The sequence below is a fragment of the Hemitrygon akajei genome, chromosome 2 (genome assembly GCF_048418815.1).
Source record: "Hemitrygon akajei chromosome 2, sHemAka1.3, whole genome shotgun sequence".
Lineage (NCBI taxonomy): Eukaryota > Metazoa > Chordata > Chondrichthyes > Myliobatiformes > Dasyatidae > Hemitrygon > Hemitrygon akajei.
The window spans coordinates 151,739,931-151,765,509 of NC_133125.1; the positions used below are offsets into that span (position 1 = coordinate 151,739,931).

Here is a 25,579-nt window from a genome sequence, read left to right on the forward strand (position 1 = left end):
ATCGTACCCACTTCCTCGGCAGCTCATTTCATATACTGATGATCCTCGATATAAACGAGTTGTTTGTCGGGTTCCCATTAAATTTCTCCCCTTTGACTGTAAACCTTTGCTCGACATTCTAGTTCTTGATTCCCCAACACCGGGGAAGAAGCCTCAGTACATTATCCTCTATAAGATCACCTCTGAGTCTCCAAACTCTCCCTCAAGTCCTGACAATCTTCTTGTGAATCTTCTCTTCAATATTTTCAGCTCAATAATCTCTTTCCTCCAGCAAAGAGGCCTAAACTGAACCCAATACTTCATGTGGGACCTCACCAGCACCTTGTGCAACTACACCATGGCCTCTGAATTTCTTGACCAATGAAAGCTAGCATGCCAAAAACCACCTTCAATACTCACTTTCAGGAACCATGTACCTGAACTCCAAGGTTCCCCTGTTCTGCAATAATCTCCAGGGCCCTGCCATTCACTGTGAGAGCCCTGTCCTGATTTGACTTCCCAACCTGCCCCCAGACCATAGCCCTCCTTACCCCTCCCATCAATGTACCTATTCAAATTTTTCTTAAGTGTTGAAATTGAACCTGCACCCACCACCTCTGCAGGCAGCACATGCCACACTCTCACAGTCCTCTGAGTGAAGAAGTTCAATGGTTCAATTTAATGTCAGAGAATGTGTACAGTTTACAGCCTGAAATTCTTGCTCTTCACAGACATCCACAAAACAGAAAAAAACCTAAAGAATGATTGACTGAAAAACATTAGAACCGCAAAGCCACCCCCAGCAAAGCATCAACCCTTCCCTCTTCGAACTTGTTCCAGCAAAAAGCAGTAGCCCCCCCCCCCCCATCGCCCGCAGTCTCGATGTTTCGATCTCCTGTGGTGCTTCATTTGGCAATGTCAGTGAGGAGTCGGATTGTCCAAAGGGCCACACCCCAAAGGCACATGTCTTCTAAGCTGCTCCTGGAGATCGCAAAACGCTTGTTGCCCAGCGATTTCCAAAGACCGAGAACCCACCGTGCGTGAAGAACATAGTTTGAGCACAGCCTCCGATCATAGACTGTGACAGGACCAGCGGTTTCCAAAGACCGAGTACCCACCGTGCGTGAAGAACATAGTTTGAGCACAGCCTCCGATCATAGACTGTGACAGGACCAGCGGTTTCCAAAGACCGAGTACCCACCGTGCGTGAAGAACATAGTTTGAGCACAGCCTCCGATCATAGACTGTGACAGGACCAGCGGTTTCCAAAGACCGAGAACCCACCGTGCGTAAAGAACATAGTTTGAGCACAGCTGCAGATCATGGACAGGACACCAACCACCTTGAAGAGTATGTGAGAAGAGAAGAAATTAAACTGTTCTGCAGATGAACTCATCGAAGTCGCCCAAGTCAGCAAAAAGTTCATCCTCATTTTCCCTCAAACACTTCACCTTTCGCCCTTAGTCAATTACCTCTAGTTATAGTCTCACCCAGCCCCAGTGGTAAAAGCCTCTTACATTTACCCTACATATACCACTCATAATTTTACATACTGTATCGCTATCAAGTCTCTTCTCAATCTTCTACATTCCAGGGAATAAAGTAGTAATCTATTCTACCTTTCCCCATAATTCAGCTCACGAAGTACTGGCAACATTCTTGTAAATTTTCTCAATGCTTTTTCAATCTTACTGACATTTTTTCTATAAGCAGGGGAACACAACTACACACAATACTCCAAATTAGGCCTCACCAACGTCTTATACAATTTCAACGTAACATCCCAACTTTGCACTCGATACTTTGAATTGTATGTGCCATGAAGAAGGAACGATGATCTTACTGAAACATACGAGGTGTCGGTGCAGATGTAGAGTTTTGACCCGTAATGTCGACAATTCCTCTCCAACCCCACCCAACAGAAGCCGCTTGACCCATTAAATTCCTTCAGCAGATTGCCGCTCCAGATTCCAGCATCTGCAGACTCTGCTTTCTCCAGAAGTCGAGATACTTTTGTGAGTCTTGAGCAAGCAGTCAAATTTACAAGATGAGGGTGCTGAGATTTAAAACTGAGAGTGTGCCTGAATTTCACTTCACTGAGGGAGATGAATGTTTGGCATTCTCTACCCTGGAGGATTGGGGGCATTTCAGGAGGGGGTAGACAGTTTCATAAAAGAGATATTTTTGAACTGAGGGAGACTGGGAACTAGTGCAGAAGAGGAGATGAGGTCGAGTGCAGGTCAGCTGTGATCACGTTGAATGGCGGGGATAAGTGGCCTCCTGTGCCGTTCTGTGAGTTACTTCCCCCGCCAGGATGAAGCCTGTGAGACTTCGATCAAAGCGGCTGTCCTCTCGACACCAACCTACATAAGGAGGTAACTCGGGAAGTGGGATGAAACCAGAGGAGCTGGAGCAAACCCATATGCTGGTGGGGAAAATGTGGAGATGCATGTAAATCTGGCCAATGTTTATGGTTCGATTTAAAAACACAAACTTTCCTGCTGTAGGGTACAACAGGATTTTGGGATTTAAGAAGGATGATGGATCCTATGGGACTTGGAAGATTTCTCCAAGCAGCACATGGTAGGTGTTGAGCATCTTCTACATTTCTTTCAACAATGGTAGGGACAGTGATGTATCTTAGCAATCAGGTTTATTATCACTGACATATGACATGAGGTTTGTTGTTTTGTGGCAGCAGTACAGTGCAATACAAGAATATACTATCAATTATAACAAGACATCTACATATATAATTAAATAAGTGGTGCTAAAATAGTGAGATAGTGCAGACAGATTCATTGTCCATTCATAAAAATGATGGCAGAGGGGAAGAAGCTGTTCCTAAATATGTCTTCAGTATCCTGTCCTTCCTCTTTAATGGTAGTAATGAGAGGAGTGGATGTGCCGGGTGGCGCAGGTCCTGAAGATGCCCATCACCTTTTTTGAGGCATAACCTTTTGAAGGTGTTCTCGATGCTGGGGACGCTGGTGCCTGTGATGGAGCTGGCTGAGTTTACAACCCTCTGCCGATTTTTCCAGTCCTGTGCAGTGAACCTTCCATGCAACTAGCTAGAATGCTCTCCATGGCACATTCGTAGAAATTTGCTGGAGTCTTAGGTGACATACTGAATCTCCTCAAATCCCAAATGAAATATAAATGCTGGCAAGCCTTCACAATTGCATTAATATGTTGTTAGCCTCACTTCAGAAATGTTGACACGCAGCTACTTGAAACTGGTCAGCCTTCCCACCGCTGAGGGTGGGTGTGTGTTCCCTTCCTAAAGTCCACAATGAACTCCTTAGTCTTACTGACGTTGAGTGCAAGGTGCAGTGCCACTTGACCAGCTGATCTATCTTGGTTCGATAACCCCTCTCCTCCCTTCCCCTGTCTGAGATACTCTGAGGCTGGGAAGAGTGAGCTTTACAGTGGCTGAGTAAACACATACATACCAGCAGAAAGACAAAGTGGAGATAATGAGGACCAGACAGCTCTGGGGTCTAGGGTAATGGACACACTGTGTACTGAAATCCTTGAGAGGAACAGATACCGGGAGAGTGAATATCAAAAATAATTCCAAGTACAGGCTCTCCCTAGGTCATAAATACTCAAAATAGGGACAGAGCTACCCATGATTGAGCTTTGTTAATATTATTAAATTCAACAATCTGGCATAATTACATATCGGAGCACTTTATGTGCTTCGCTCTGCCTTTGCCTAGTCCTTTGCCTCCTTTCCCTCTGCCAGACATGATGCTGCTTCACATGAGTCACTGCTCAGTGGCCTGTGACAACAGGTAGATAAAGTCATTTTCTCTCGCTCTGCTTAGATGAATTGGGTTTATTGTCACATACACCAGGTACAATGAAATTCCTTGCCAATGTGAAGCTCATTGGTAAACACTGTGATTAAAAAATACATTGAACATAAATTATCAGGATGTTTCAGAGACAGTGACAATTTAGCCAATTTTAATAATTGCTTTTAGCTTTCCAATGTGCTTTTGATAACATTTATTACAATACTTTGGAGGTGTGCTTATCATATCAAGTGATTTTTGTGTATTTTCTGACTTATGGACAAACTTGACTTAAGAATGTCTGTAAGAATGGAATTTGTTCATTTTCTGGGGACGACCCTCTCTTCATTCCCTGGTAAATGAAAATCATAAAACTGCAGAAGCTGGAAATGTGAAATACATCTACTCTCTGTAATTCTGCTTCTTCTGCCTCTAATTTAACTTTCTCTAACCTCATTTGTTCCAGTCGCAACTGGATCTCCTCTGTACCTAGAGGGAACATTTTTAACTCCTCTCACTAAAGTACTTGATAGAAATGTAGTGCTCAACTGTTACCCTTTGGAGTTCCCCCTTCATCATACCCTTCTTAGCGAGGCTAAGTTTCAATGCATCAACAACTTCCCACAAATCAGCCTTTTTAGCTCTCTTCAAAGTCACAGGGTCTGGCCCTGTCAGAAATTCCTCAACATCCACTTCTACTGTTAATCCACTGGCATAATCCAATCAAAGGAAGATAATCACTCAATCAACAAGCCCCCAACAAATTTTAGAATGTCTCCCACCAATTTTTGTTCATATCCTGGACGAGCCCCCAATTTTGTTATGTAACAGGTTAAAAAGAACCAGCAGAAAAGGACACACCTGGAGTCCGAGTCTTCCATTATAAACTCTATTTTATTAGTAACTATGTGAATAAAATAATATAAAACAAGATAAGGTAAACAGGTTAGCAAAGTATATGCATATATATAGGTGAGTAGATAAGGTTCCCAAGCTTCCCAGCTCAGGTGATTAGGTGATACAGTCTTACGGTGGTATAGTAGGTAATCAGTTCAGTTCTGGAATTTGATTTGAGTAGAGTTGGAGAGAGAGAGAGTTGGTTTGTTCTCCCAATACCGATGCCAATCCTCCACGTCGTTTTCCTTGCTCCCAAAGCTTATTTAAAGTAACCAACTTGTGACCACAAAAAAAGGATGCCATCTTCTGAGGTGGAGTTATCAACCCAGACCAGAGATAAACACTTCGATAGCTCCCCACTGATCACCCCTTTGTCCACACTGTGAGCAAAACCCCACCCTTGTTGTGGGTACACAAAGCTCACCAGTGTCCTCCTTGCCTCTGGAGTTGTGTATCTCTTGTGTGTCTGATTAAAAAGTCAACTGACCTTGCATATATCTCCAAGTGCTGAACACGCGCTGTCCATCATATAGCTCCGCCTTTCAGTTTCCAAGGCAACTCAGACTTTCTCTCTCTCTCTCTCCCTGCTGCTGAAATAGCACACAAGCTGTTCACTCCCTCTCTCTCTTGTTAAAGGGACAGTCCACTTTAGAATAATTCTTCAGATCTTGTCACACCTCTCTCCTTTTAGGAAAAATTTTGATGAAACTGCAAAATTTTTGTCTTAACTATCGATTATACAGCTTAAAGCAATACATGTGTAATTATTAGGTAACATAGCAAAGCATTACAAACTTATACTTAGCATCTAGCCAAACAGTCTGCTATAACGTTGTCAGTACCTTTCACGTGTTTTATTTCCATGTCATATTCTTGCACGATCAGGATCCAGATAAGTAACCTTCTATTCTTATCCTTCATTTTACCCAGAAACACTAATGGATTATGGTCCGTGTAAACCACAAGTGGTTTCTGCGCAGGACATATGTAGACATTGAAGTGTTGCAATGCTAAAATGACTGCTAGCAGCTCCTTTTCAACAGTGAAGTAATTCTTCTGATGTCCATTAAATTTCTTTGAGAAATAAGCTACCGGATGTTCAATTTCATCATCATCCTTTTGCAACAATTCTGCCCCAGCAGCTTCATCATCAGCGTCCACCACTATAGAAAAGGGTTTATTGAAGCCAGGTGTTTTGAGCACAGGGTGATAACACAGAATGGTTTTCAGGTGGTCATATGCCTCTTGGCAAAGGTCAGTCCACACAAATCTTTCACTCTTCCCTAGGAGTTTCGTTAGGGGGAGAGCGATGTCTGTGAAATTCTTACAGAACTTATGGCAGTACACAACCATTCCTAAAATCTTTCTTAACGCTTTCTTGCCCGTTGGAACGGGAACCTCAGCAATAGCCTGAGCCTTGGCCTGCACAGGTGCCAGTTGGCCCTGGCCTACTACATAGTCAAGATACATGACAGTGGTGTGGCCAAATTCACTTTTAGCAATGTTTACAGTGAGATTTGCCTTGGACTGCCTTTCAAACAGTTTCTCTATTGCTGAGAAAAGCTCCTCCCAGGTGTCATTCCATACAAACAAGACATCAATATAAGCCCCTGTATTTTCTAAACCTTGAATCACTGAATTCATCATCCTTGGAGCACTTTTCATCCCAAAAGGTAAGACATTGTACTCACCCAACCCAGATGGTGTCAGAAATGCAGATATTTCTTTAGCCCTTTCTGTCAAAGGGACACACCAGTAACCTTTCAACGGGTCAATCTTTGTAAGGAATATAGCCTTCCCCACACTGTCAATACAGTCATTCACTCTTGGGATGGTATAAGCATCTGTCTTAGTTACTGCATTAACTTTCCTGTAATCAGTACAGAATCTCATACTCCCATCCGACTTAGGGACAATCATGTATGGTGATGTCTAGTCTGAAGTGGATGGCCTAATTATGCCAGCTATTAGCATGTATTCAATTTCTTGTTCAACCATTTTATTTTTGTCTTGGTTCATTCTGTAAGGTCTTGAAATGTCAGGGAATAAATCTTTATACCTGTTAATTAAAATCTTCAGTTTTTCAGGTATCCCAGTACCAGACTCCACAATCTCCTCTGTTGTCATAACAGTATTCACAGGTGCAGGTTCAGGTTCATGATAACGCTTGATCATATTTACGTGGATGAGCTGTGTCGCCTTTCTCCATCGGTCAGGGGTTCTAATAATGTAATTCAAAGAATCAATTTTCTTAATTATTTCATATAGTCCACTAAACCTTGCTTGAAGGGGGTTGGTAAGAAGGAAGAACTGCTTCACCTTTATCTGAGAGTGCTGTAAATTCTGCTTCGCAAGGTCACAAAGTCTGTTTCTGAATTCCAAAACATAACTAAGCACTCTCATACACACATTCTGATCTGACCATTGCTCTCTGAGTAGGGTCAAAGGTTACACAATGTGCTTAGCTCTCAACCCTTTAACTATCCCCCAGAATGTTTTCGAAGTAAAGTTACTAACCAGGAAAGATTGGATATCTTTAGGTAGACCTACCAGTGTGAAAAATTTTATAAGGGCTTTTACCACAGTCTTGCAAAAGTTCACAACATCCTTTCTTAAATTAGGCCAGTAGAATTCCTTCATAATCCTGTTTACTGTCTTTCTCACTCCAATGTGTTCACCTGAAGGCATACTATGAGCCATGTTTAAAATCTCAGCCCTGTAAACTTTCGGGACCACAACTTGATGTTCAATGGCCCAATCCTCACTTGCAGGCACAGTAGGTGATCTTCACTTCCTCAGTAACACCACATCCTTAAGATAATATCCCACTGACTCTCTCTGAACCTCCTCTTCTGCAAGAGCTGTGTCCTTTAATGCAGCAATTTCAGAATCTCGACTTTGTTTCGCTGTAAATTCATCCCTGGACAAGGACAAACCTTTCTCATTCTTCCTACTACCCAAACCCTGATGTAATATGGAAGGAAGAAAAGCCTATGATGAATTCTCGTAAGTTAAACCCCTGTCTTTGCTATCTGCGTCAGCAGCCTTTCTATACATGCTTCGGGTCATTGCGCATGTGAGGTTCACATCAGTATCTGTGTGTGTGTCATCAGCCACAAGCTTGCTTGTTAGCTGTACTGCTGAATAAACTTCACCCTAGATAGGTGCCAATCTATCACTTACGTGTACCAAACTCAGTACCATCACCAAGCTTACGAAGATCATGTTTACATTATGAAAATTTCCAAACAATCCATCTATTCTGTTCCTATGACTTTTAGCTCGACTCGTCTCTATAGTGACCCAGTCAGGTGGCTTCTCAAAACCAAAACAATCCTTTTCCTCCACATTGCAATCGTGAAAAACAGCTCCACAACCTTCAAGTTGTTTACTTCCAAAATTTAACGAGCTTGCACATACTTCTACAGGCCATTTTCCTGCAAGCAGGTTCAAAGGTCGCGAAACCAGTCCAAACTTCCCAAGTTCTTTATTTAAAAATCCAGAAACAGCACCTTTCTCCATATTTTCAATAAAGTTCACATCACCACCTTTCAACTCATCACCAACTTCTAGAACACCGTCTAACACAAGTGACTGAGAATCCTCAATTTCCACTGGAACCAAGGTTAACCCTTTATTCACTGAACCAAGTCCACCTGGCTCAAACAGACTGCATTCCTTTTCAACCAAGTCAGACACCTCAGACCTTAACTGAGTTTCAACACAAGGTTCAACACCCTGGAAATTCACAGGTGCTTCAACAACCTGAACACAGGCAATAGGGACAGCTGCCTCTCCTAGGCTTTCAATACCAGTCCCAGTTTCAAATTCCAGGTTCCCCTGATCCTCCCAGCTACTCTCTGGGGAAACTCCCATCTGGACTAAACTCAACCTTGTGGGTTAAAACAACCTCATCTGCTAACCTAGCAGATTCCCCCAAGGTAGCGGCATCCTTTTCATCTCGGTATGCCCTTACATCATTGGGAACACCCTTCTTAAAGTCTTCAATCACAGCCAGCTCTTTCAAGCTGTCCAAATCGTCAGTTAGCCCTTCCGAGGTATACAAGCGATTGAAGTACACCTGTTTTCCATGGGCAAATTCCACATAAGTTTGGCTCCCAGACTTCCTTAAGTCTCTGAACTTTTGTCTATATGCCTCTGGAACCAACTCATGGACTTTAAACACAGCATCCTTAACCGTGGAATAATTCTTTAACTGTTCAAGGGTCAGGGCAGAAAACGCCTGCTGAGCCTTCCCCTTCAACACACTTTGCAACATGACAGCTCACTCATCCCTCAGCCATTTCCGAGTCTGGGCCTCCTTTTTGAAGTGTAGGAAATACCAGTCGACTTCAGCTTCATCAAAGGGTTGTACTAACTTAATTTCTTGGCTGATGTTATACAGTACCACCAGCTCATTACAACTCCCTGATGCTTGATCCTGTCTTTCTGTCTTTCTGCTTCTTCTGCCTCCAATTTAACTTTCTCTAACCTCATTTGTTCCAGTCGTAACTGGATCTCCTCTGCACCTAGAGGGAACATTTTTAACTCCTCTCACTAAAGTACTTGATAGAAATGTAGTGCTCAACTGTTACCCTTTGGAGTTCCCCCTTCATCACACCCTTCTTAGCGAGGCTAAGTTTCAATGCATCAACAACTTCCCATAAATCAGCCTTTTTAGCTCTCTTCAAAGTCACAGGGTCTGGCCCTGCCAGAAATTCCTCAACATCCATTTCTACTGTTAATTCACTGGACTAGCCAATCAAAGGAAGATAATCACTCAATCAACAAGCCCCCAACAAATTTTAGAATGTCTCCCACCAATTTTGTTCATATCCTGGACAAGCCCCCAATTTTGTTATGTAACAGGTTAAAAAGAACCAGCAGAAAAGGACACACCTGGAGTCCGAGTCTTCCATTATAAACTCTATTTTATTAGCAACTACGTGAATAAAGTATTAAAAACAAGATAAGGTAAACAGGTTAGCAAAGTATATGCATATATATAGGTGAGTAAATAAGGTTCCCAATCTTCCCCAGCTCAGGTAGTTAGGTGATACAGTCTTACAGTGGTATAGTAGGTAATCAGTTCAGTTCTGGAATTTAATTTGAGTAGAGTTGGAGAGAGAGAGATAGTGTTGGTTTGTTCTCCCAATACCGCTGATCCTCCACATCATCCTCCTTGCTCCCGAAACCTATTTAAAGTCACCAACTTGTGACTACAAAAAGGGGATGCCATCTTCTGTGGTGGAGTTATCAACCCAGACCAGAGTTAAACACGCTGATAGCTCCCCACCAGTCACCCCTTTATCCACGCTGTGAGCAAAACCCCACCCTTGTCGTGGGTACACAAAGCTCACCAGTGTCCTCCTTGCCTCTGGAGTTGTGCATCTCTTGTGTGTCTGATTAAAAAGTTGACTGACCTTGCATATATCTCCAAGTGTTGAACACGAGCTGTCCATCATATAGCTCCGCCTTTCAGTTTCCAAGGCAACTCAGACCTTCTCTCTCTCCCTGCTGCTGAAATAGCACACAAGCTGTTCGCTCCCTCTCTCTCTTGTTAAAGGAACAGTCCACTTTAGAATAATTCTTCAGATCTCGCCACAGTCCACAATTGGTCAATATTCTTCTAAACATTGCTGATCTATGCATTCATCCAAATGTGTTTGAAATGTTAACACTGGACTCTACGTTCTGTTTGGAATGGTACTTCTGGGTGCATGTAAAACCATATTTGTCTCCCTGTATAATGAATCCGACGCCAATTCTTGCACCTACCTCAGCCATTTTCTCCAGCACTTTGTTCCATATAGTCACCATCCTCTGTATGAAGAAATTGCTCCTTGGATCCCTTTTCAATCATCCTCTGAGAACATAAACATTTTTTCCTCGTTTATCTGGAATGAGGACTATTTTCCACTGCTTGGTCCACTGATCAAAATTCCCCTGTAATTTTTTATCATCTCCTTCACGGTCTGCATAGCATCTACTTTAACTTTGAGATGTCAGGACCAAGTAGCTTGCTGGTGACAGGATGACCATTAGAAAGTGCAATTATATTGGAAATGCAGATGCTGAATAATATTTCCCAAGTTAAAATCTGGTTTTTCAATGTGCATTTTGAAGCCACATATTGTCAGTACTGTCCTCTGTCTCCTCAGGCTGACGGCCTTCATTGTGAAGATATTCTCAATAGTGGAACGTCATATCAAGGTAAATCAGAGGATCGTGTACGACTCCGTTTCCTATTTGGTCAATGTTCAGAAGAGCGATGGAAGCTTTGAAGATCCCAATCCAGTGCTTATGAAAGCCATGCAGGTTCGAACCTTTTCATTTCACTGTGTTTCTCATTTGATGTCCTTGAAGTCAATTTTATAGACACTTGATTGTGATTATCACACTTCATTGGTTTCTTGTTAATTCTCTCTTCTACATCATCCAATGTCCAGTCTCTGCAATGTACGTAACAGATTCTGATTCAAGGTATCTAAGAAGTCAAAGTCCTTGGGATGGCATTGTACATGTTCAGTTGCTGGTCTGGATTGATGCTCAGTGGTGTTGCTTACAGCAGTGAAACTGAGTATGAATGCAATGAGCAATGGGCATCGAATATCCTACTCCCCTGTTTGCCCCCCCACCCATCCCCATTTGTTGAACTTCCTCCATTTGATGTCAGCTTTCATTTTCCTCCAGTTAGATTTCTGGTACAAAACTCAAAGGGTCAGGCAGCATCTCTGGAAGGAAATGGGTTAGCACTCCAGATCGAGACTCTTTAGTCTGGATTGAAAGATAGATGGGAGATAGCTGACATGAAGCAGTGAGGAGGAAGGGGTGGAGAAAGTGTTTGCGAGTGATAAGTGGATCCAGTGGAGGAGGGGTTGATTGTCAGATGGACTCAGATTGGGGGGGAAGGGAATGGTAGGGCTAATGAGGGAGGCAACAAAGGGTTACAGACTGTGAGTTCTTGCATGTTGTCCCGTACTGCTAATATGTGGAATCATAGATGATACCATACAGGAGCTGGCCATTTGCCCATCAGTCAGTGCTGGTGCTTTCAGAGGCCCTCCTCCACTCTTCTCCACAAAGTTTTAGCCTACCCCATTCTCCTTAGAAGGTTCCTGTTAAATATCTATTCTTCGAAATTCCAAACCTTGACTCATTGCTTCAAAAGAGATGTGAATTTCATAGATTTTGCCAGCATTTACTGTCTGCACGTAATTGCCCCAGCAATGGGCAGCTTGTTACATTCTTGCTGCTTGTTACAACAGAAGAAACAAACATGTTGCTGTATGTCTGGGGTAACTAGGCAAGGATGACTCTATTCCCCACAACCTGGAATAACTTTTAAGTTGGAGCCTCACCATTATTGACATCTGCTTTTCATCCCATTCATTCTATTTAATAAACTTTCAATCCCCATTACCCATGGTTAGAGTTGAATTTCTACCTCTCATTCTCATATTTTTCCTTTGACCCTGCAGGAGACCATTCTGCCTGACAAGTGTATACTGGCCCTCAGTGCCATCCCATTCCCCTTATACCTTACACATTCCTGTCAACTTCCAGTTCTCCAACCATTCATCCATATGGAAGGGCAATTTATAGGAACCAATTAACCCACCAACTTGTACTTCCTTGGGATCTGGGAGGAAACCAGTGCACCGGGGGGGGGGGGGGGGGTGATCCCACACAATCAAAGGGATTCAAGAATTCAAGGTACATTTATCACCAACATCCATATACAGCGTACAATCCTGAGATTCGTCCTCCCACATGCAGCCACAAAACAAAGAAACACAAAGGAGCCCATTTGAAGAAAACATCAAATGCCCAATGTGTGAAAAAAAAAACAAATTGTGCAAACAGCCAAAAGCGAGTGAGCAACACATAGAATAAACATCAAACCACAGAGTGCTCGAAACAGCCTAGGAGTGTTCAGCTCAGTTCAGTGCTCTGTCGTTGACTGCATGCTACAGAGCCAGTCTGTGCCTAAGCACTCCCTCAAATTGTGCAAAGAGCCAATAAGCGGGTAACCAGAAACCAGAAACACATGTGACATGAATCGCAGAGACCTCCAAGTACCACTCCACAGCCGTGGGCACGGAACATCAAACTGCATAGTCCCCTCAGAAAGAGCCCCACAGTCACAAGCTGCATTGATCAAAAGACAGTGCCAGAGAGTGGGATTGAATTAGTCTTGAAAGCGGTTCCAACCCATCTTTAGTTGAACAGTCCAAGCCTATCTGTGCTTGTGATATAACCAGTAAGTCAATGTCCTCCATAACATCATGTGACTGTCAGTTAATGGCAGATAGAGCATGAAGTGAATGTGCTCCCACTGGAGTTGATCCTTCAGACTTTGAAATATCTGAGGTCCCTTCTCTGACTCTGGATCACCGCATGTGTGGAGTTTGTACGTTCTCCCTGTGACCATGCGGGTTTCCCCCACATGCTCCGTTTTCCTGCCACGTATCAACCATGTTCAGGTCAGTGGTTTAGTCGGCTGCTGTAAGTTGTGTAGTTGGATACTTGTGAGGGTGTTTTGAGACTCACAGTCCCAATGGTCTTCTTCAATGAGGTGGAAAATATAATGGAGAGTACTGATTTATAGTGATAGAACACAAAACAACCTCTCCTGCCCAATTAGTCCATGTTGACCAAATTTCCCCTTTAAGCTTGTATTTGGACCATATCCCTCTAAACCTTTCCTATCCATGTACCTGTCCAAATGTTTTTTAAAAAATGACTATTGTATCTGCCTCCAACACTCCCTCTGCTTCAAGACCTTGCTTCTCACTCACTCAGGTGGTTTTGTGGATGTTAAAAATGAGGATACCATTGTGGCACCTCTTAACCTGGCATCCTCTCTCACTCCTGTGCCCTGACTTGTCACCGTGATCTGGCCAACAGCAATGGCGTCGTTGGTGTAATTGTAGGTGTTACTAGAGCTGTGCTTAGGCACACAGTCATGGGTGTAAGGAGGGTAGAGCAGGGACGCTAAACAGAGTCCTGAGGTTGATGGTCAGTGATGAGGAGGTGTTGTTACTGATCTGTATTGATTGCCCTCTAAGAGGACAACAACCTCTCGGTGTGTTTGGTGGCTTGCATGCCTCAATGACCCAGAGAGCTATGTTGGTTGGAGTCAGGACTTTGTGCTTTGGCTCTTGATAGGGTCATCCATGCCAAGCAGGTCAAAGGTAGAGGCCAGACTAAGAGTTGTTCATTGGTCCTCCAGGTTCAGGGTTCAGCTCATGGCGAACAACCCCGACTGATCAAAAAACAATTGTTACAGAAAGCAATGAAGAATGAAGCAAACTTCTATGGAAGACCTTCAATGTTGCCCTAAACGACAGCGGCATAACACACAGTACTTGATATATTTTATTTTGTCCATGTTTGTGACTGTTGGTTTCTTTCCACAGGGTGGAGTTGATGGTGCTGAGGGTAACTTGCCCCTGACTGCCTTTGTAACAGTGGCCTTACAGCATTTCCTACAAACCTTTCTCCAGAACAATGTAGCTGCAGCTTCAAAAGTGGTAAGATATAAAAATTCTTTCTCAGTGCCTTTTTGAAAAACCTCCTTATTGGGGCTCGTCTATCTCAATGACGGCCTGGGGGAGATTGCAGAAGTAAGTTTGGTTAAGAAAAAGTTTTGGGAACTTTAGTTTGCTTTAAGTCCCCATGAGTCAGAATGGGATGTGGATTCAGGGGGAACATGGTCAGTAACTAACAGTAAATCAGCAGCTGAATTTTTTAATCTTCTGCCAAAATTCAGCTTGGGGATGATTTACCAGACATGTCAATGGTTCCCAGGTTATGTGCGGCTGGTTTGTGAGAATTGCAGTGCAGAAATTGCACCAACAGCTTGTATACTGAAGATGCAGCATTGAGTGCAGATGTTCCTGGGAACAAACACAGACTGGGTGAATGCTTTGCTAAGTAATTGCACTCAATTTCTCATGGTTTTCTGGAGTTCCTGATTACCATCCATTTCAATTCCCCTCTTCATTCCCTCACCGAGCTGTGTATCCTCAACCTCCTCCATGGCAGGTTGAGGCTAAACAAAATCTAGGGCAACACACCCTCATATTCTTCCTGGGTAGTCTCCAACCCGATGGCATATACACTGATTTCTCCAATTTCAGGTAACCTTCTGACCTCTGTCCCCTTTCTCTCTTCTGCTGATCTTCCCAGTTTCTCCTACACCCATCCCAGCTCCGTCACATACCTCCACCCCCTCGATCTGTCCATCACCCATGCTTTCCTCCCACTGGGTCCCTTCCCCTCCGCCTCCGATGTTCCCATCTGCCTTTCCCACTTGGTTCCATGCTCTACCTTCCCCCTCCTCTGAGATTCCATCAAATGTAGCACTTTGTTGCAACCACCTATCACCTCTCAGCCTCTGTTGCTATTAACCTCTCTTCCAACTGCCTATCACCCCTCTTCAAATGGATTCTCCTATAGCTTGCGAGCTTCTGCTCCTCCCTTTCCCACCCATTTCTTTATATTGGCCATCACCCTTTCAATCACAGTGAAGGATCACGTTGCCTCCACCTGTCACCTCGCAGCATCTATAGCTATTTCCCCATCCCTATCTATCTATCACCTATCGCTTGCCAGCTCTTGCCCCACCACATTATGCTGACTACCTCCCCTCTACTCTGTCAGTCCAGGGGAAGGGTCTCAGCCCAAAACATTGACTGTCCATATCCCTCCACAGACACTGCCTGACCATTGAGTTTCTCCAGTGCCTTGTACATTGCTCAGGACTCCAGCATCTGCAGTGTCTTGTGTCTCCAGCAATACATAATACATAATACATAAGAGTCCAGTGATGGTGATATTTTGTATTAATTCAAGGGATGTGGGCTTTGGAGGTTTTGCCAGCATTTAATTGCCCCTCCCTGGTTGTCCCTGGGAGGGTGCTGGTGAGCTGCCAGTGCACAGCCACAGTCCAACAGTGCCGTTAGGGAGGGAGTTCCAGGATTTTGTCCCAGTGACGGTGAAGGAACGATGATGTATTTCCGAGTCAGGATGGTATGTGGCTTAGAGGGCTCCTTGGGTTGTGGTGTTGCCCTCATCGTTCTCACTGGTAGAGGTGCTGGGTTTGGAAGGTGCTGTCTAAGGAGTCTCGGTGAGTAGCTACAGTGCTACAAACCGCTGCTACTATGCTTCAGTGATGGAGAGAGTGAATGTCGGTGGATGGGCTGCAGGTCAAGCAGGGTGCTCTGTCCAGTGTGTGGCTGAGCTTAGAGTGCCGTTGAAGCTGCACTCACCCAGGCAACTGGAGAGAGTTCCATCACACTCCAGATCCAGACCTTGGAGATGATGGACAGACAGGCTTTGGGGAGTCGGGAGATGAGTTACTCACCACAGGATAATCGACAGACAGGCTTTGGGGAGTCGGGAGATGAGTTACTCACCACAGGATAATCGACAGACAGGCTTTGGGGAGTCGGGAGATGAGTTACTCACCACAGGATAATCGACAGACAGGCTTTGGGGAGTCGGGAGATGAGCTACCCACCACAGGATTCCCTGCTCTTGTAGCCACATTGTGTAAATGACCACTCCTGTTCTGTGTCTGACCAGTGGCATCTCCTGGGATCTTGATAGTGGGGAATTCAGTGACTGGGGATTAAATACTATACCAGGATGTAGACCATAATCCTGCTCAATTTCGGAAGTGTCACAGGGTCTTAGAGAGCAGGTGGTGCCCCTTTTTAAAGGGCGATCCAACATGAGGCACCTTTAACATTTCATCTTACCATGACAGTGAAGCTAGATTGTAGTGAGTTCAGGAATCAACCCAGGAGTCTTCTGACTCAAAGGGAAGGTTACTTCATTAGAACCATTCTCATTTGCTACATCAAAAATACTTCAAGACTTACTGGTCTGCTCACCTGTCTTACACTCTCCTCAATTCTCTCCAGATTCTGCCCCTCACCCCCACACTAGAGGCTAATTTACAGCAGCCACTGACCTGCAACTGTTCGGTGTGTGGGAGAAAACCGGAGCACGCACGTGAAACACAAATGGTCACAGGGAGAGCATATGCAAATCATACACAGATGGTGCTGGAGTTTCAGATCAAGCCTGGGACTCTAGGTGTGTGAGGCAGTGGCTCCAGACAAAGTTAAATCCTGATTTGGGTCTAGTCTTTACCTGAGTCAGTTTCAGCTGCCGGGATTAGTGGATGAAGTATTTCAAAGTCACCCCATTTCTTGTTTCGTTCCACCAGAGTGAAAGCATTGGAAAAGCCGTGCAGTATTTGCACAGCACTTTGCCGACTGTCGAGAAGCCCTACGCCTTGGCGATCACCGCCTACGCCCTGGCCTTTGCAGAAGCAGATTTAGACAAAGTGCTGGAGGCAGAGAGGAAACTGAAACTGATTGCAGTTTACGATTCAGGTAAAGTTTCTAATGTTTACCTCACCAGAAGCTCACTCTTGGGCTGCTACTTTGATTGTCACACGGTTCTGAAGAATAGACAAGAGTTTAATAACAGGACCATAACAACTTCATTGGGAGTTTTGAGAGGACGGACTTCAATCAGGTTTGCTGCCCGAGTACAGAAGGCCACAGCAGATTACTACAGCGATGAAGAGTCTTGACCAGCGACCAATGAGCATTTGGGATTGATTAGCAAAAACAAATTAAAGGAAGGCAGGGCCATCGTCATAGTGGCTAGACGTCATAATGACACAGAGACAGAGTGGTGAACTTCAGGCTTTAGCTCTTCAGGGCTTCAGCGAAGAGAAGCTTTGGTCAGAGAAAGCAACGGAAAGAAAAGCTCAGGGTTGTTTTTTATTCCCTTCCCTTTTTATCTGCTCGGATAGGACAACAGAGATGTCAGGCAGGATAGCTGAATGCTCCTCTTGAGCGATGTGGAAGGCAGGGAGACCTCCAGTGTCCCTGACGACAATTGCAACAAGTGTATCCAGCTGCAGCTTCTAAAAATTTGCATTAAGGAGCTGAAGCTGGAACTGGATGAATTCCGAATCATTCAGGAGGCTGAGGGGGTGATAGATAGGAGATATCGAGAGTTAGGTACTCCCGAGGTGTAGGACACAGTAAACGGTGTGACAGTCAGGAAGGAGAAAGGGCTTAAGGAGCCAATGCAGAGTACCCTTGTGGCCATCCGCTCTACAACAGGTATATCACTTTGGATATTGTCAGGGGTGGGGGTGACCTAGCAGTGGAAAGTCACAGTGGTTGGGTCTCTGGCATTGAGTCTGCCCCTGTGGCTCAGAGGGAAGCGGGGAAAAGAGGCACAGTGTGGTGATAGAGGATTCATTTATTAGGGAAATGGACAGGAGGTTCTGTGGACAAGAACAAGATTCTAATATGGTATGTTTTCTCCCGGGTGCCAGGATCCAGGATATCTCAAATTGAGTCCTCAGCATTCTTAAGTGGGAGGGTGAACAGTGAGAAGTCGTGGTCCATGTAGGTACCAATGATATGGGTAGGATGAGTCACGAGGTTCTGCAAAAGGAATTCAGGGAGTTAGGTGCTAAATTAAAGGGCAGGACCTTTAGGGTTGTGATCTCAGGATTGCTACCCATGCCATATGTCAGTGAGCTCAGAACTAGGCGTGTGTCGTAAGTTAACAGTTTTCACGACACATGCCGGTGATAATAAACCTGATTCTGACTTCTGATTCTGGAAGATTATACAGTTTAATGCGTGGCTGAGGAGTTGGTGTAGGAGGTAGGACTTTAGAGCTTTGGATCATTGGGCTCTCTTCCAAGGAAGCTGGGTTCTATTTAGAAGAGATTGTTTGCACCTAAACTGGATGGGGACTAATATCCTAGTGAGAAGGCTTGGCAATGCTGCATGGGGTGGTGGGAGGGTGGTTTAAAACTGGAGTTGCAAGGGGCTGGGAACCAGAGTGAGGGCATAAGATTTTTGGGCTCTCTTCCAGGGAAGATGGGACCTTTGCAGAAGGAACAGTTTGAACCTGAACTGGAGAATATCCTAGCGGGAGGATTTGTTAATGTTACACGGTAGGGTTTAAACTAGAGTTCCAGGGGCTGGGAACCAGAGTGCCAGAACAGTTAGTGGAGAGATTGTGGAGACAGATGTTGGTAAGACCTCAGACAGAGTTAGGAAGCAGAAGGTTGAGCATGGTGCGACGAGCGTCCTGAGCTGTACATATTTCGATGCAAGAAGTATCGTAGAAAAGGCGGATGATAGTGCTGAAGGTGAGGTAGTTGGTTGAAAACGCTGTCAATGTGCAGTGAGACTCCGAGCATGGAGAAGCTGATGATGGGTCGAAATTGCAGTCAACAGAATGAGTTGCAACGTAAAAGGCAAACAAAATTAAAAAGGGTGAATGCAAGACTGAAGGTGTTATATTTGAATGTGCGCAGTATACGGAATAAGGTCGATGAGCTTGCAGCACAGTTGTAGATTGGCAGGTGTGATGTTGTAGGCATCACAGAGTCATGGCTGAAAGATTATAGCTTGGAGCTTTATAGCCAAAGATACACATTGTTTTGAAAGGACAGGCAGGAAGGCAGAGGGGGTGACGTTGCTCTGTTGGTAAAAAATGAAACTATTAAATCATTAAAGAGATGCAACATAGGGTCAGAAGATGTTGAATCATTGTGGATAGAGTTAAGGAACTGCAAGGGTAATAAAACCCAGGTGGGAGTTGTGTACAGACCCCCCAACAGTAGTAAGGATGTGGTCTACAAATGGGAGGTTGAAAATGCATGCCAAAAGGGCAATGTTACAATAGTCATGAGGGATTTCAATCTGCTGGTAACTGGGAAAATCAGGTTGGTGCTGGATTCCAGGAGGGGGAGATTCTAGTGTGACTACAAGATGGCTTTTTAGAGCAGCTCGTGGTTGAGATAGATATATTGTGCAATAGGCCCTTCCAGCCCTTCAAGCCAAGCCACCCAGCTATCCCCTAATTTAATCCTAGACTGATCACAGGACAATTGACAATGACCAATTTGTCCCAATCAGTGCCCTATGATATACTAATATACCAGTGAAGAGGTGTGTGTGTGTGTGTTGGTGGGTGGGGAATCATTTGTCTATTTTAACTGGGGCACAATATAAGAGTGATAGGACCACTGCACAAGTATGTCATGCTCTATGGCTCTATCTATAGTACAGTGATTGATGTAGGATCACACATTGGCCAGAGCAGATGAGGTAAGTGGAAAAAAATTTAAAGGAGATGTCAGACAACTGGCCCTGGTCTGAGATTGGATTGCTCTAGTCGCCAAGCTGACTTGAAGAGCTTCAGAGTGGCTTTGGGCTAAGTGGCGAAATCCAGGCCCTGAGTGAGTCATTGGATGGCATGGTCTAGGCACCGAGTCCTTCACAGTAGACAGGTCCTAATGCGAGGTACGATCTGCTGATTAAACAGTTTAAACATAGGCTCTGATCAGAGGCGAGAGCTGATTTTGCTGGCTTGCCACAACGTTCACTGCACTTTCCAGGGTGCCAGAGTCTTTCGCTGTTCTGTTATGTTGTCAATTTAAATGCTGGTCCAGATAGTCTGAAAAGACAGGGTGTTAAGATCTGAGCTGACAGCCGATTTAGCTTATTCTCCGCGATGGTCATCTCCATGGTCTTGAAGTTATGAAGACTGCCCCAGTTGCTGTGCTCTGTGCCCGCTAATATGATGAACTGATAACCAAGGCTTTGGGTCTACTCCGGGGCCTACTGAGGACTCAGTCTGGTTCGGAATGTTGCTGTTCACTTCAGTTGTTTGCGTGATTTGTTTTTGTTTTCTTTCCCTTGTACATTTGGTGTTGGTCTTTTATTTGTATTCTTTTTTTTTCTTTAATTCGGTTCTTTTGGGTTTTTTGCTTTGTTGGTACTGTGAGTGAGCAAATCTCAGGGTTGTTACAGCTGTATAGGTACCTGGTCAGACCCCACTTGCAGCACAGGAAGGATGTGGAAACCATAGAAAGGGTGCAGAGGAGATTTACAAGGATGTTGCCTGGATTGGGGGCATGCCTTATGAAAATAGGCCGAGTGAACTTGGCCTTTTCTCCTTGGAGCGACGGAGGATGAGAGGTGACTTGACAGAGGTGTATAAGATGATGAGAGGCATTGATCATGAGGATAGTCAGAGGCTTTATCCCAGGGCAGAAATGGCTAGCATGAGAGGACACAGGTTTAAAGTGCTGGGGAGTAGGTACAGAGGAGATGTCAGGGGTAAGTTTTTTACTCAGAGAGTGAAGAGTGTGTGGAATGAGCTTCCGGCAATGGTGGTGGAGGCGGATATGATAGGGTCTTTTAAGAGACTTTTGGATAGGTACATGGAGCTTAGAAAAATAGAGGGCTATCGGTAAGCCTAGTAATTTCTAAGGTAGGGACATGCTTGGCATAGCTTTGGGGCTGAAGGGCCTGTATTGTGCTGTAGGTTTTCTATGTTTCTATAATATAGAGAGAATCTTTTTCTCGGAGTAGAACTGTAAAAAAACTCTTGAGTTATACAAGCAAGGTAAAAAAGGGGAACTGGAAAGATAATGTGAGGGGCAGAGTGAGAGAGTGGTGAGTGCGCGGAATGGGCTGCTGGCAATGGTGGTGGAGGCGGAAGTGATTTCTGGTAATTTCTGAAGTAAGTACATGTTCAGCATTGTGAGCCGTAGGTTCTCTATTTTTCTATGTTTCTATAATTTACACATTCTTTGAGATACAGGGTTTTTACACAGAGGGTGGTGGGTGCGTGGAACACACTGCCAAGTGTGATGGTAGAGGCTAATACAACAGGAGATTTTAAAAGATTCTTACATAGGTAGAGGGATGTCAGAGAAATGGAGGGTTATGGGTTGTATTGGAGAAAGGGTTAGATTGATCTTGGAGTAGGTTTAAAGGTTGGCACAACATCGTGGGCCGAAGAACCTGGTAGGGTGCTGTACTGTTCAGATTTCCTTCCTTGAAGAATATTAGTGAACCAAATGGACTCTTATAACTATCCTTTATACAGGTGTGTTCTTTTTTTTAACTCCAGATTAATTCATTAATTGACAACAAATATCTTAGTCTCTTCTGTGGGATTTGAACTCTCATTCACTGATTGTTAGTCCACGAGCCTACTTTATTGGTCCAGTAATTTAACACCAGCACTCTCCACACATACAAATGAATGAGGTTAAATCTTAAAATTTATCTGCCCCAGGGTTTGCAGGGAGAAGCCGGGTAACTAACTACAGGTGCAGAACCTCCTGTTGATCTGTGCAAAGGGAAGTTAGTATTGGCTCAGAGGCACACCACAGAAACAGGCCCTTTGGCCCATCATGCCCATGCTGGCCATTAAGCCCACATATTGACACTGATCCCATTTTATTCTCCCCTCGAGATTCTGGTCCTCACCTGCACACTAGGAAATAATTTCCAGTGGCCGATTGACCCACCATCCAGCACATCTTTATGCTGAGGGAGAAAGCCAGTGTGCCCACAGTCAGAGACAACATGCAATTCCACACGCACAGTCAGCGTCGGAGGTCGGGCTGAATCCAGGTCTCAGGCTGCAGCTCTATCCACTGTGCCAATGTGTTGCCCTGCTGGGCATTGCTTGGTACCAAAGAGAAATGTAGAAAAAGGGATGAGCTCCTGCCCGGGGTGAACCTGGGCGGGTACTCCAAGAGCGGCTGGCATTAAGTAGAGTGGGTGTGGTGTGGAAAGACGTGGGGGGTGGGGGCAAGATGGCATTTAAACTGCATATCTGGTGAAGTGAGCACGAAGGGAAACTCCCACATTCCCACGTGATGACTGCTGTTCTTGCCTGACCCGCAGACCACAACATGCGTCACTGGCAGGCGGAGCACATGACCCCAAGCGACGGCGAGGAACCCCCACATGCATCGGCGTTGACGGTGGAGACCACTGCGTACAGCCTGCTGCAGGCCCTGAAAAGGGGCAATGTCGAGTACGCAAGGCCCATTGTGGAGTGGCTGACTGAGCAACAGAACTACGGAGGGGGCTTTCAGTCCACTCAGGTATCCCTTCCACTTCCTCCTAACGTCTCGGGGTCTAGGCCAGTCGCTGCTTGAAAGTGCACACACAAGGTGAGGGGGCGGTAAAGGAGGTGTATGGAGGTGGAGACTTTGCAGAGAGTGCCGAAGGGGTTCACCAGGATGCTGCCTAGATCAGAGGGTATGTGATACAAGGAGGGTTTGACCAAACCAATAGACGGAGGTCTGACAGAGGTTTATAAAATTGAGAATTGGAATTGGTTTAGTACTGTCATGTGTACAGTGAAGAGCTTGTCTTGTATACTGTTCATACAGCTCAGATAATTGAACAGTGCGTTGAGGTAGAACAAGTTAAAACAATAATAATGCAGAATAAAGTGAGACTCTGCAGAGGAAGTGCGAGATCATAACGCGGCATTGACTGTAACTCCCATAGTGGCCCAGGATGTATTTCATCATATCCTGGCCATTGTGATTCTAATTGCTTTGTTATTGTCATGCGCAGTGAAAATTTTTAAATTTTATTTTGCACGTTATCCACCCAGATCACTTCAAAACATCAGCACATTCAGGTAGTACAATGGCAGCTCAGAATCGGTTTATTAGCACTGGCACACGTCATGAAGTTTGCTGTTTGCTGGCAGTACTGCAATGTAAGACATCGAAAGTTACGAACAATAAATGATGTGCAAATGAGGAAGAGCGAGGTAGTCTTCACAAGTTCACGGAGCATTCAGACAGTTGATGGCGGAAGGGATGAAGCTGTTCCTAAAACGTTGAATGTGGGCATTTCAGCTCCTCAAAGTTCAAAGTAAATTTATATTCAAAGTACATATATGTTGCCCATATCCAGCTTTGAGATTTATTTTCTTGTGGACATACTCAATAAATCCATAATAAGATAATAACCATACTAGAATCAATGAAACACTACACTAACTGGGTGTTCAACCAGCGTGCAAAAGGCGACAAACTCCAAATATTAAATAAATAAACAATTATAATGAAGTGCTCCATAAGCACCTCATTTGTTCCTACTTGCCTATACCTGCTATATACCTTTTTTCTCTGAATAGGGCCTCAATATCTCTTGGAAACTAAAGTCCCTGCCCTTGTTGTCTTTCCCTTTTATTCTGATAGGCACAAACAAGCTTTGTACTCTCAGAATTTTGTTTTTGAAGGCCTCCCATTTACCAAGTACATCTTTACCAGAAACAGCCTGTCTCAAACCACACTTGCCAGATCATTTCTGAACCATCAAAACTGGCCTGTCTCCAACTTAGAATCTCAACCACCGATCCAGACCTATCTTTTTGTATTTTTACTCTGAAACTAATGGCATTGAAGTTACCATATGCAAAGTATTTCCCTACACAAACTTCTGTCACCTGTCCTGTCTCACTTCTTAATAGCAGATCCAGTATTGCACAGTCTCTCACTGGGGCTCCTTTGTTCTGATGAAGGAAACTTTCCTAAATAAATATGACAAACTCTATCCCATCCAGCCCAGTGAATATGGGAGTCCCAGTCAATATGTGGAATGTTACAGATTTGTTCCTCTAAATCCCTTGCACTGTTGGTTGGTCTGTTATTTTGCCCCACTAACTTGGTCATACCTTTCTTATTGCTTAGTTCCACCCATAGTGCGTCGCTAGTCGAGTTCTCCAGTCTGTCCTGGCGGAGGACTGCCGTAGCACTCTCCCTGACCACCCCCCTATAAGACCATAAGATATGGGAACAGAAGTAGGCCATTCGGCCCACTGAGTCCGCTCTGCCATTCAATCATGGGCTGATCCATTTCTTCCTGTCATCCCCACTCCCCTGCCTTCTCCCCTTTGATGCCCTGGCTAATTAAGAACTTTATCCCTACCTCTCTGTCATGCCTAAAACAACAGATCCCCATGATATTGAGGTCCTGCAATCAAGTCTCACTAGTTGCTACAATGTCATCATTCCAAGTGTTAATCCATGCCCTGAGCTCATCGGCCTTTCCTATGATATTTCTTGCATTGCGGTATATGCAGCTCAGTTGCACCATGCTCAGCCACTTGTTTCCTGACGTTGACTTACTAAAATCTGCCTCCACAAACTCTCCCCTAGCTATTCTGGCATTCTGGTTCCCATCCCTTACAACTCTAGTTTAAACCCCACAGTGCAGCATTAACAAATCTTCCCACTAGGATATTAGTCCCCATCCAGTTCAGGTGCAAACTCTCTCTTCTGTTCAGGTCCCAGTTTCCCTGGAAGAAAGCCCAATGAGGCAAGAATTTGATGCCCTCTGTCCTACACCAACTCCTTAGCCATATATTAAACTATAAATTTTCTAGTCTGGCCTCACTAGCACGTGTCACGGGTAGTAATCCTGAGATCACAACCCTGGAGATCCCGCTCTATAATTTAGCACCTAACTCCCTGAACTCCCTATGCAGAACCTCATCACTCGTCCTACCCCTTGCCATTGGTTCCGATATGAACCACAACTTCTGGCTGCTTACCCTCACACTTAAGAATGCTGAGGACTCGATCCAAGTTGTCCTGGACCCTGGTACCCTGGAGGCAACATATCATCTGGGAATCTTGTTCTTGCCAATAGAACCTCCTGTCTGTTCCTCCACCAACGAATCCCCTATCAGCACAGCGTGTCATTTCTTCCCACTTCACTTCTGAGTTACAGAGCCAGACTCAGTGCAGATGCCTGAGCACTGTGATTTTCCTCTGTTAGGTCAACCCCCCCCCCCCCCCACCCCGCAACAGCATCCAAAGAGATATACCTGTTGTTGAGGTGGATAGCCGTAGGGTACTCTGCACTGGATCCTTAATCCCTTTCCCCTTCCTGACTGTCACCCAGTTTCCTGTGTCCTGCACCTTGAGTGTAACTACCTTCCTGTATGTCCTATCTATCACCCCCTCAGCCTCAGGAATGATCCGGAGTTCATCCAGTTCCAGCTTCAACTCCTTA

General features: G+C 44.7%; 1 protein-coding gene across 2 annotated transcripts in view; it reads left to right on the forward strand.

Moving 5' to 3' along the window:
- The window catches only part of LOC140716935 (complement C4-A-like), a 124,667-nt gene that overhangs the window by 66,310 nt on the left and 32,778 nt on the right, over positions 1 to 25,579 (forward strand). For both annotated transcript variants that reach the window (XM_073030077.1, XM_073030087.1), the window contains 5 exons: positions 2,487 to 2,562; positions 10,838 to 10,994; positions 14,099 to 14,212; positions 16,918 to 17,086; positions 22,442 to 22,644. In XM_073030077.1, coding sequence (XP_072886178.1) covers positions 2,487 to 2,562; positions 10,838 to 10,994; positions 14,099 to 14,212; positions 16,918 to 17,086; positions 22,442 to 22,644 — 719 coding nt within the window. The remainder of the gene's footprint in view (positions 1 to 2,486; positions 2,563 to 10,837; positions 10,995 to 14,098; positions 14,213 to 16,917; positions 17,087 to 22,441; positions 22,645 to 25,579) is intronic.